Source organism: Malaclemys terrapin, chromosome 20 (assembly GCF_027887155.1).
Source record: "Malaclemys terrapin pileata isolate rMalTer1 chromosome 20, rMalTer1.hap1, whole genome shotgun sequence".
NCBI lineage: Eukaryota > Metazoa > Chordata > Testudines > Emydidae > Malaclemys > Malaclemys terrapin.
This window is the reverse complement of record NC_071524.1, coordinates 4723314-4736427: the sequence shown is the minus strand read 5'-3', so window position 1 is coordinate 4736427 and position 13114 is coordinate 4723314. Positions and strand designations below refer to the sequence as shown.

General features: G+C 42.2%; 1 protein-coding gene across 1 annotated transcript in view; it reads left to right on the top strand.

Moving 5' to 3' along the window:
- The window catches only part of LOC128826340 (butyrophilin-like protein 2), a 67542-nt gene that overhangs the window by 22181 nt on the left and 32247 nt on the right, over positions 1-13114 (top strand). Inside the window, exons 4-6 of the mRNA XM_054009587.1 lie at positions 262-546; positions 5776-6204; positions 12007-12075. Coding sequence (XP_053865562.1) covers positions 262-546; positions 5776-6204; positions 12007-12075 — 783 coding nt within the window. The remainder of the gene's footprint in view (positions 1-261; positions 547-5775; positions 6205-12006; positions 12076-13114) is intronic.

Below are 13114 nucleotides of genomic sequence, written 5' to 3'. Positions count from 1 at the left end.
TGAAGTTGTCACATACATACGACAAAGTCATGTCTACATACAGTTTGGGATCAGCTGGTGAAGTGTTTGGTGATCTTTTGAGGTGGAAATCTCTCTCTATGGATTTAAGATGCTTTGAAATGCAAGATTATAGTTCAGTGTAGATTCAATAGGACATGGAGACTCTAATGATAGTGGTGATCATCATTAGCACTCTTAGTTTGGTTTGTTAGCTAGTTCTTCAGCCTGTTTAACATTTTTGTAAATTGGTTTTCACTCTAGGTTTTGGATCTGCACCTCTCCTAACTATAGAACATCAGCAGAATAATTCAACCACTCTGAGGTGTACGTCCCAAGGGTGGTACCCACAGCCTGAAGTGCGCTGGACTGACAGCACAGGACAAAATATAACTGCTATGGCTGAAACAAGAATCCAAAAAGATGTTACAGATCTGTATCAAATCCACAGTACGCTCAGGGTAGCAGATATTGCTTCTGACACTATCTCATGCACAATAATAAATCCCTTGCTGAAGAGGCACCACGAAAAAGTTATTGCAATTTCTGGTAAGAGATGTAGTACTGTCAAAATAACTATTCCTGCTCTTACTTACAAAATAGGGCTAAACGCACCTGCCTTGGGGGCCAACCATGTCATTCAAGGCTTGCCTACATGGAGCACCAATACACATTAGTGGAGTGTGATTTCTAAAGCGCATTAAAGGGTTGCACATTAATTAGTCCATGAAGACCTCAGCTGGTACTCACTAAAGTTTCCCAGGTGTCCTTTACCATATTATCCTTTGAAACGATAATATAGTAAACCAAAACCAAACCAGAACCTAACCAAAATGGAACCAGATTGCTGGAACTTAAAATTGTAAAAGTCACAGGCATCACAGAAACCTGATGCAATGAGAAAAATCAATGGGACACAGTAATACTAGGGTATACAATATATCGGAAGGACAGAACAGGTCATGCTGGTGGGGGCGTGGCACTATATGTGAAAAAAAGCGTAGAATCAAATGAAGTAAAAATCTTAAACGAACTAAATTGTACTATAGAATCTCTATGGATAGTAATTCCATGCTTGAAAAAATAAGAATATAGCAGTAGGGTTATATTACAGACCAACTGACCAGGATGGTGTTAGTGACTATGAAATGCTCAGGGAGATTAGAGAAGCTATTAAAATAAAAAACTAAATAATAATAATGGGGGATTTCAGCTATCCCCATATTGATTGGGAACATATCACCTCAGGAAGGGATGCTGAGATAAAGTTTATTGACACCTTAAATACTGCTTCTTGGAGCACGTAGTCCTGGAACCCACAAGAGGAGAGGCAATTCTTGATTGAGTCCGAAGAGGAGCACAGGATCAGGTCCAAGAGATGAATATAACTGGACCGCTTGGTAATAGTAATCATAATAAATTAAATTTAACATCCCTGTGGCAGGAAAAACTCCACAGCAGCCCAACACTGTAGCATTTAATTTCAGAAAAGGGGAAACTACACAAAAACAAGGAGGTTAGTGAAACAGAAATTAAAAGGTACAGTATCAAAAGTAAAATTCCTTCAAGCTGCATGGAAACTTTTTAAAGACACCATAATAGAGGCTCAACTTAAATGTATACCCCAATTTAAAAAAAACATAGTAAGAGAAACAAAAAAGAGCCACCATGGCTAAACAACAAAGTAAAAGAAGCAGTGAGAAGCAAAAAGGAATCATTTAAAAAGTGGAAGATTAATCCTAATAAGGAAAATAGAAAGGATCATAAACTCTGGAAAATGAAGTATAAAAATATAATTAGAAAGACCAAAAAAGAATTTGAAGAACAGTTAGCCAAAGACTCAAATGTAATAGCAATTTTAAAAAAATACATCAGAAGCAGAAAGCCTGCTATACAGCCAGTGGGGTCAATGGATGATCGAGATGCTAAAGGAGCACTCAAAGACGATAAGGCCATTGTGGAGAAACTAAATGAATTCTTTGCATCGGTCTTCATGGTTGAGGATGTGATGGAGATTCCCAAACCTGAACCATTCTTTTTGGGTGACAGATCTGAGAAACTGTCCCAGATTGAGGTGTCATTAGAGGAGGTTTGGGAACAAATTGAGAAACTAAACAGTAATAAGTCTCCATGACCTGATGGTATTCACCCAAGAGTTCTGAAGGAACTCAAATGTGAAATTGCAGGACTACTAACTGTCATCTTTAGCCTATCATTTAAATCAGCATCTGTACCAAATGACTGGAGGATAGCTAATACAATGCCAATTTTTAAAAAGGGCTCCAGTGCTGACCCTGACAGCTACAGACCAGTAAGCCTCACTTCAGTACCAGGCAAATTGGTTGAAACAATCATAAAGAACAAAATTGTCAGACAGATAGATGAACGTAATTTGTTGGGAAATAGTCAACGTTTTTTATAAAGGGAAATCATGCCTCACCAATCTACTAGAATTCTCTGAGGGGGTCAACAAGCAAACAAAGGAGATCCAGTGGATATAGTGTATTTAGATTTTCAGAAAGCCTTTGACAAGGTCCCTCACCAAATGCTCTCAAGCAAAATAAGCAGTCATGGGATAAGAGGGAAGGTTCTCTCATGGATTGGTAACTGGTTAAAAGATAGGAAACAAAGGGTAGGAATAAATGGTCAGTTTTCAGAAAGGAGAGAGGTAAATAGTGGTGTCCCCCAGGGATCTGTTCTGGGACTAACATATTCATAAATTATCTGGAAAAAGGAGTAAACAGTGAGGTGGCAAAATTTGCAGATGATACAAAACTACTCAAGATAGTTAAGTCCCAGGCAGACTGGGAAGAGCTACAAAAGCATCTCTCAAAACTGGGTGACTGGGCAACAAAATGGCAGATGAAATTTAATGTGGATAAATGCAAAGTAATGCACATTGGAAAACATAAGGTTTTTACCCATGAAAGCTTATGCTCCCAATACTTCTGTTAGTCTTAAAGGTGCCACGGGACCCTCTGTTGCTTTTTATAATCCTAACTATACATATACAATGATGGGGTCTAAATTAGCTGTTACCACTCAAGAGAGAGATCTTGGAGTCATTCATAGAATCATAGCATATCAGGTTTGGAAGGGACCTCAGGAGGTCATCTAGTCCAACCCCCTGCTCAAAGCAGAACCAATCTCAAACTAAATCATCCCAGCCAGGACTTTGTCAAGCCTGACCTTAAAAACCTCTAAGGAAGGAGATTCCACCACCACCCTAGGTAACTCATTCCAGTGCTTCACTGCCTTCCTAGTGAAAAAGTTTTTCCTAATATCCAACCTAAACCTCCCCCAGTGCAATTTGAGACCATTACTCCTTGTTCTGTCATCTACTACCACTGAGAACAGTCTAGATCCATCCTCCTTGGAACCCCCTTTCAGGTAGTAGAAAGCAGCTATCAAATCCCCCCTCATTCTTCTCTTCTGCTCCAGCCCCCTAATCATTTTTGTTTCCTTCCACTGGATTCTTTCCAATATTTCCACATCCTTCTTGTAGTGTGGGGCCCAAAACTGGACACAGTACTCCAGATGAGTCCTCACCAATGCCGAATAGAGGAGAACAATCACGTCCCTCTGCTGGCAATGCCCCTACTTATACAGCCCAAAATGCCATTAGTCTTCTTGGCAACAAGGGCACACTGTTGACTCATATCCAGCTTCTCGTCCACTGTAACCCTAGGTCCTTTTCTGCAGAACTGCTGCCTAGCAGCTTGGTCCCTAGTCTGTAGCAGTGCATGGGATTCTTCCATCCTAAGTGCAGGACTCTGCACTTGTCCTTGTTGAATCTCCTCAGAGTTCTTTTGGCCCAATTCTCTAATTTGTCTACGTCTCTCTGTAACTTATCCCTACCCTCCAGCATATCTACCACCCCTCCCAGTTTAGTCTCATCTGCAAACTTGCTGAAAGTGCAGTCCACACTATCCTCCAGATCATTAATGAAGATATTGAACAAAACTCCACTTGATTCCGGCTGCCAACTAGACATGGACCTATTGATCACTACCCATTGAGCCCGATGATCTAGCCAGCTTTCTATACACCTTATAGTCCATTCATGCAGCCCATACTTCTTTAACATGCTGGCAAGAATACTGTGGGAAACTGTATCAAAAGCTTTGCTAAAGTCAAAGAATAACACGTCCACTGCTTTCCCCTTTTCATTGTGGATAGTTCTCTGAAATTATCCATTCAATGTGCAGGGCAGTCAAAAAAGCTAACAGAATGTTCGGAATCATCAAGAAAGGGATACATAATAAGACAGAAAATATCATATTGCCTCTATATAAATCCATGGTATGCCCACACCTTGAATATTACATGCAGATGTGGTCGCCCCATCTCAAAAAAGATATATTGGAATTGGAAAAGGTTCAGAAAAGGACAGCAAAAATGATTAGGGGTATAGAACAACTTCCATATGAGGAGAGATTAATGAGACTGGGACTTTTTAGTTTGGAAAAGAGGCAACTAAGGGGGGATATGATAAAGGTCTGTTATGACTGATATACAGAAAGTAAATAAGGAAGTATTATTTACTCAGTCTCATAAGATAAAAACAAGGGGCTACCAAATGAAATTAATAAGTAGCACATTTAAAACAAACACAATGTATTTTTTCATGCAACACACTGTCAACCTCTGGAACTCCTTGCCAGAGGGTGTTGTGAAGGCCAGTACTATAACGGGGTTCAAAAGGGAGCTAGATAGATTCATGGAAGATAGGTCCATCAATGGCTATTAGCCAGGATGGGCAGGAATGGTGTCCCTAGTCTCTGTTTGCCAGAAGCTGGGATTGGGTGACAGGATATGGATCATTTGATGATAACCTGTCTGTTCATTCCTTTTGGGGCACCTGACATTGACCACTGTCAGAGGACAGGATACTGGGCTTGATGGATCTTTGGTCTGACCCAGTATGGCCGTTCTTATGTTCTTATGTTAACAGTAATTCAGGAAAGCACACTAGGGAACTTTTAGTGTACATCGTCAAGGTCTACATGGACGAATTAATGCACAACACATTGGTGCATTTTATTAATCACTCTACTGTAGTGTGCATTACCCCACAGTGTAGACAAGTCTTTGGTGCAGCATTTTTCTTATCTGTGTGTATATTAGGAGTGAATCCCCTGAAGCTATTGAAGTTACACTAGGGGGACCAGACATCCCGATTTTATCGGGACTGTCCCGATATTTGCTTGTTTGTCCTGCATCCTGACCAATGTTACGTCGGGACACTGGACAAACAAGCAAATGCTCTGGAGCCCGGAAGTGCTCGCGCTCCACCCTTCCACCCCAACTCCGCCCCCTCCTTCCCCCATTGGCTCCCTCCCCAAATCCCCGCCTCTTCCCCAGGCTCGCCATTCCTTCTCCCTCCACAAGCGCTGGAAGGAGGCCCGGGAGACACAGGGGGAGCGTGGGGCCAGGGTGAGTGAGAGTCCGGCCTGGCCCCGAGCGCAGGCAGGACTCAGTTGGGCGGTAGGGGCTAGGCCGGACTCTCACTCACGGCACCATGCTCCCCCTGAATCTCCGGGGCCTCCCTCCAATGCTTGTGGAGGAAGGGGTTTTTTGTTTCCCACCCCCAACCCCCCTCCCTGCATCCCGATATTTGACCTGGGTGATCTGGTCACCGTAAGTTACACTATTATAAAAAGAGTATAAATAAGAGGAGAATTCAGGCTATCCTCTTTTTCACTCACTCTCGCTTACACATTAATATGAATCATTATGTGCTGCTGGTGCAATTATAACCCCCTGAACATTTTTCAGGTTTCTTTGATGTGGAGGCAGAACATGACATCATTACCGCTGTAATTGGAGAAAATGCCATTCTTCCCTGCCGGCTGATTACAAAACATCTGCCCCCAAGCATGGAGCTGCAATGGAGGAAAGTTGGACCTGGGGAGGATAAGACAATCTATCTCTACCTCTATGATGAAAGCAGCCCCCTGGTTAATTCTTATCCACAGGATGACAAATGCTCAATGGGTTATTTGTCTCCAAATGGAGTCAACAGCAGAGAATGGATCAGGAAGAAATATGAAAAAAAGGCAGAAGTTTTTAAAGGAAAGGAGTTTGGGAAAGGAAATATTTCTCTGAAACTGAACAATATTCAAGTGGAAGATGAAGGGAAATATGTATGTTCTGCCACAGCCAACTCATTTCACAGAGAGATCATCATTGAAGTCTTGGTTATAGGTAAGAAAGGCCTAGAATTGGAGAAAGCAGATTTATCAAACTCTATTATTCTGTCTCCCCAGGAGCCAGCGCAGGCTTGTCCCTTCTCCACAGCACATTTTATTGCTTTGTCTATTATTGTTTTAAAACTCCCAAATAATGGAATTTCCACTTCTTCCATTGGGTAGCTATTAGATGCTCTAATGCATGTCACTGTGAGATCAGTTTACTGATTTCAGAAGTAATTTCAGAGTGTCTGCTGTTAGAAGGGATACCAATAATAATCACTCTCCCCTTTATTTGCTTTTAAAATACCAATCCTTGGAGCTGTATTGTTAAATCTATCTTCTAAAAATTAAAGTGATGTTAGAATATAATTTAAACTGCTTTTTAATAAGCCCTTTTGAAGCATTCTTAATTTTACAACAGAGTTTGTTAGCATCCTAAGAACAGGAGAACCTTCAGTCATAACGGCATAGAATCAAAGAAATGGGGGGCAGGAAGAGACCTCAAGAACTTTGTAAGAGTTATTATGACAACAATTTGTTTACAACAGAGAACAGATGTATCTCTTTCCACACTCAGGTTGAAAAAAATACATTTTATTCTATAAGGATAAAATTTTCAAAAGTGGTAAAATGATTTAGGATCTTGACTCCCATTTTCAAAAGTAACTAATTTGTTGTCTACACAGAAAAACTCTAGAAAATTAATTCCAATTAACTGAAGTTTGAATGTAAAGTGGATTAGTTAAATTTCATTAACCCCCTGTGTGGACATCATTATTCATATTTTGAGTTGCCTGAATTTGATTTGTGAACTAAGCTAAATCAAATTAAGGACACTATAATTCTGAATAAGAACATCCACATGTGTTTACTGTGGTTTAACTAATCCATGTTAAAAGTTGATCCAGATTAACTTTCCATGAGTGTCCTCATGGAGACAAGTCCTTAGATACTTTGGAGACTAAGTCCCATTAACTTTCCAGGAAACTTAGATTAGGTCTGCAATAAAGATCTACATCAGTATAACAGTGTCACACAGGGGTACTGAAAATCCACACCCCTGAGGAACGTAGTTATACTGACCTAATACCTAGTGTAGAAAGTGATATGTGGGTGTTTCTTCATTTTGCTAAAGCTCCCAGCTCCCTTAAAAGGGAGGGCTATCTCTGCCTGATTGCAGCCTGGGTTCAGAATCAAACCTGTCACTGGCAGCAGGGGAATTCCCCATCCCCTGCAGTACCTGACTCCCTGACAGTTTTGTTGTGCCACACAGGAGTCAGAGGACCCTTCAGTCCCCCCTGCTGCAGAGACAGCTTTCTGAGGGAAATGCCAACATTGTATTTCATGTAGCCTGCCCCCCCCCTCTCCCCACCTTGTGGCTTAAGCCTCTTCCTTGCTGCTTGCTAATCGGAGTGGCTTATCTTCCCTCCTGGTATGCATTGGGTCCTGGGTTCTTCATTTCAGCGCTCTGTGCTTGGGACATACAGGTGCTGTCTCTTTAGAAAATGACTAATGCTACTTATCTATTTACAAAAAATATAACCCAGCATATTAACAACACAATACTTTGATGTCGCTTCCCCTTTCCGCGGCCCTGCCGGTACGGACTGCCGATGGGGGGAAGGGGCAGCGATGTTAAAGCGGTCCTTTGCCGTGGCAGTGCTGTGAGGATTCCCCTCCCCCGTCCCCCGTCGGCGGCCCTGCGAGTACGGACCCTATTGGCAGGGCTGCCAACAGGGGAGGCAAAAGGGGCAGGGACATTAAAGCACTGCCATAGCAGTGCTTTAATGTAGGCTGGGTATGGGCCAGTGCGGGTTCTTACCAGTACAGAGTACCAGCCCGTACCATCTCACTTTCACCCCTGCTCTAGGGAAGCAACATAAGAACAGCCATATTGTGTCAGACCAATAATCCATCCAGCCCAGTATCCTGTCTTCTGATAGTGGCCGGTGCCTGATGCATCAGAGGGAATGAACAGAACAGGGCAATTTATCTCATAGACTCATAGACTTTAAGGTCAGAAGGGACCATTATGATCATGTAGTCTGACCTCCTGCACAATGCAGGCCACAGAATCTCACCCACCCACTCCTGCGTCAAACCTGTATCTGAGCCATTGAAGTCCTCAAAGCATGGTTTAGAGACTTCAGGGTGCAGAGAATCTTCCAGCAAGTGACCTGCGCCCCATGCTGCAGAGGAAGGCAAAAAACCCCTAGGGCTTCTGCCAATCTGCCCTGGAGGAAAATTCCTTCCCGACCCCAAATATGGCGATCAGTTAAACCCTGTGCATGTGGGCAAGACTCACCAGCCAGACACCCAGGAAAGAATTCTCTGTAGTAACTCAGATCCCACCCCATCTAACATCCCATCACAAGCCATTGGGCATATTTACCCCCACTGCTCCCCTGGGAAGACTGTTCCAGAACTTCACTTCTCTGATGGTTAGAAACCTTCATCTAATTTCAAGTCTAAACTTCCTGATAGCCCGTTTATATCCATTTATTCTTGTGTCCACATTGGTACTGAGCTTAAATAATTCCTCTCCCTCCCTGGTATTAATTCCTCTGATATATTTATAGAGAGCGATCATATCTCCCCTCTGCCTTCTTTTGGTTAGGCTAAACAAGCCAAGCTCTTTGAGTCTTCTTTCATAAGACAGGTTTTCCAGTCCTCAGATCACCCTAATAGCCCTTCTCTGAACCTGTTACAGTTTGAATTCATCCTTCTTAAACATGGTAGACCAGAATTGCACACAGTATTCCAGATGAGGTCTCACCAGTGCCTTGTATAACAATACTAACACCTCCTTATCTCTACTAGAAATACCTCGCCTGATGCATCCCAAGACCGCATTAGTTTTTTTCGCGGCCATATCACATTGGTGGCTCAGAGTCCTGTGATCAACCAATACTCAGAGGTCCTTCTCCTCCTCTGTTACTTCCAACTGATGCCTCCCCAGCTTATAACAATAGTTCTTGTAATTAATCCCTAAATGCATGAGCTTGCACTTTTCAGTATTAAATTTCATCCTATTACTATTACTCCAGTTTACAAGGTCATCCAGATCTTCCTGTGTGATATTGCAGTCCTTCTCTGTATTGGCAATACCTCCCAACTTCGTGTCATCTGCAAACTTCATTAGCACATTCCCACTTTTTGTGCCAAGGTCAGTAATAAAAAGATGAAATAAGATTGGTCCCCAAACCAATCCCTGAGGAACTCCACTAGTAACCTCACTCCAGCCTAAGTGTTCACCTTTCAGTATGACCTGTTGTAGTCTTCCCTTTAATCAGTTCCTTATCCAGCTTTCAATTTTCATATTGATCCCCATCTTTTCCAATTTAGCTAATAATTCCCTATTTGGAACCGTATCAAATGCCTTACTGAAATCGAGGTAAATTAGATCCACTGCGTTTTCTTTGTCTAAAAAATCTGTTACCTTCTCAAAGAAGGAGATCAGGTTGGTTTGGCACGATCTACCTTTTGTAAAACCATGTTGTATTTTGTCTCAATTATCTGTGACCTCAATGCCCTTGACTATTTTTTCCTTCAAAAATTTTTCCAAGAACTTGCATACTACAAATGGCAAACTGACAGGCCTGTAGTTGCCCGGATCACATTTTTTCCCTTTCTTAAAGATAGGAACTATGTTAGCAATTCTCCAGTCATACGGTACAACCCCGGAGTTTACAGATTCATTACAAATTCTTGCTAATGGGCTTGCAATTTCATGTGCCAGTTCCTTTAATATTCTTGGATGAAGATTATCTGGGCCCCCTGATTTTGTCCCATTAAGCTATTCCAGTTTGGCTTCTACTTCGGATGTGGTAATATCTATCTCCATATCCTCATTCCTATTTGTCATCTTACCATTATCCCTAAGCGCCTCATTAACCTCATTAAAGACTGAGGCAAAGTATTTGTTTAGATATTGGGCCATGCCTAGACTATCCTTAATCTCCATTCCATCCTCAGTGTTTAGCGGTCCCACTTCTTCTTTCTTTGTTTTCTTCTTATTTATATGGCTATAGAACCTTTTACTATTGCTTTTAATTCCCTTTGCAAAGTCCAACTCTACATGGCTTTTGGCCTTTCTAACTTTATCCCTACATGTTCTGACCTCAATAAGGTAGCTTTTCTTGCTAATCACTCCCATCTTCCATTCCTTGACATCTAATGATCCATTCCCTGACATCCAGTCCCAGCTTCTGATAGTCAGAGGCTTAGGGACACACAGAGCACTGGCTTGCATCCCTGACCACCTTGGCTAATTACCATTGAAGGAGCTATCCTCCATGAATTTATCTTATTCTTTTTTTTTAACCCCATTATATTTTTGGCCTTTACAACATACTTTGGCAATGAGTTCACAGGTTGACTGTACGTTCTGGGAAGCAGTAATTCCTTTTATTTGTTTTAAACCTACTGCTTATTCATTTCATGGGGTGACCCCTGTTTATTGTGTTATGTGAAGGAGTAAATAATGCTTCCTTATTCACTTTCTTCAGTGATTCATGATTTTATAGACTTCTATCATATCCCACCTTAGTCGTCTCTTTCTAAGCTGAACAGTCCCAGTCTTTTTAATCTCTCCTCATATGGAAGCTGTTCCATACCTCTAATCATTTTGCCCTTCTCTCTACTTTTTCCAATTTTAATATATCTTTTTTGAGATAGGGTGACCAGAAATGTAAACAGTAGTCAAGTGTGGGAGTACCATAGATTTATATAGTGGCATTATGATATTTTCTTATTATTATCTATTCCTTGCCTAATGATTCCTAACATTCTGTTAGCTGTTTTGACTGCCACTTCACACTGAGTGGATGTTTTCTGAGAACTATCCACAATGACACCAAGATCTCTTTCTTGAGTGGAAACAGCTAATTTAAACCCCACCATTTTGTATGTGTATTTGGGATTATGTTTTCCAATGTTCATTGCTCTTCATTTATCAACCTTGAATTTCATCTGCCAATTTGTTTCCTACTCATCCAGCTTTGTCAGATACCTTTGTAATTGGGCTATTGGGTATTTTGGGACAAGCACACCCCCTCTCTTTTGTGCAGACCTGAGCCTGTTGGCCAGCTCTAAGAAAGGCTGTGAGATCAGGCCCTCTGGCAGGATAGATAGGGAGACACCTATTTTGTGAATACCACTTTGTGGCCACTGGGGGTTACACGTGAGTGAGAGCTCCAAGCTGCTCATTAGCTGTGGAGCTGCATCGGGATTTAGCTGGTTTTGTGCCTGCTGACCAGAGAAATATAGACACCATGTGGACTTTGGTCACCTATGGGGTTAGTTGGTAGATGAGATTTGGGTTTGAGAATGTCAGTGATGCTTCAGTGCTGGATTTAGGCACCTAAAGAGGCACTGAGATGGCTACGTTCTTCTGTGAATCTGGTGTCAAGTGACTGATTCAGAATCCAGTGAAGTGAATGGAAAGTCTCCCATTGACTTCAGTGAATTTGGATCTGATCCTAGGCCTGCACTGATTTTATATCACAATCACATGTATGAGGGAGGTTTCTTCTTTTTTCCTTGAGGCCTCTCTCTTCTGGGACAGAATCACATGTGCAAACCCTTGTGTCTGTTTCATAGGACAAAACCCAGGCGAAAATGAGAACTTTATAATCACACATTTGAAGGTATATCAGGTTGTGCTCTTGCCAGAGAATTATAATTATGTAATCAAGGGCCCACTTCTTCTCCCAATGAAATCAATTAAAAGATTTACATGAGAAGGAGCAGGATTAGGCTCCTCATCAGATCATACAGTGAATATAATGAAAAGTATTTGTGTTTTTGCGAATAGGGGGCGCTAACAGGGAGTTTCAAGAGGGAGTTCTCCAGGTGAAGGAGGAGCAAATACAGGATCCTTGTGGTAAGTGGCTGTCAGTAGTGTGTGTTTGTGTGTGTGTGGGGGGGGGTTACTTGCTGTAAGCTGAGCTTGTGTTTGTCTGTTTGTTTGTTTGAAGGACCGTGTGCTGTGGCCAGCAGTTGGAACCTGTGAGCTTCTAACCAAGATTTGAAATCTAGAAGCCTCTGTTCCTTGGCTGAGCCTTAGTCAGAGGGTGGGAAAATCAGGAAGGCCATGGCTTTATAAAGCAGTGAGCAAGTGACCAGGGAGTTTTGCAAATAGGGGCCACTAACAGGAAGTTTCGAGAGGGAGTTTGGAAGGGGGCGAGGCACAATTGCAATTATTTAAAACCTTTAACTTAAACTATAATCAAACTTTGTGATTTAAACAATAACCCTATCATTAACCTAGGTATGTAGGAGAGAATGCAAACAGAAGCCCAGCAGCAGATTGGGGCTATCCAGTTTATTGTGCCAAGTGCAGCATGTATGATTACCTGCCCTGTGGCAGGTGGCATATGTGAGCATTCAGAGACCAAGTGCGGGCTTTGGAGGCTAGGGCGGAGGAACTGGAGGAGCTAAAGGAGGCAGAGAGGTATGTTGATGAGGCTTTCCGGGACACTGTAGATTTTTCCCACCTCCAGTCGGACAGCCCCTGTGTTGTTAAGGAGAATGAAAGGCTCAGGGAAGGAGAGCAGTCAACAGGAGCAGAGGGAAACTTTCCCATATTTGGGACCCTCCTTCCTGATGATGTTGGGGTATCTTCTCACACTGAGGTTACCTCTCTGGGGGAGGGAACTCCAGTCATTAGGAAAAGGCTGGTGTTAGTAATAGGAGATTCAAGCATTAGAAGCATAGATAGCTGGGTTTTTGATCACTGGGAGAATTGTATGGTGACTTGCCTGCCTGGTGCAAAGTTTGTGGATCTCTTGAGGCATCTAGATAGACTTATGTGTAGTGCTGGAGTGGAGCTCGTGGTCGTGGTACATGTAGGAGAGACATCCTGGAGGACAAATTTAGGCTGCCAGGAAAGAGACTGGAATCCAAGACCTCTATGGTGGCAT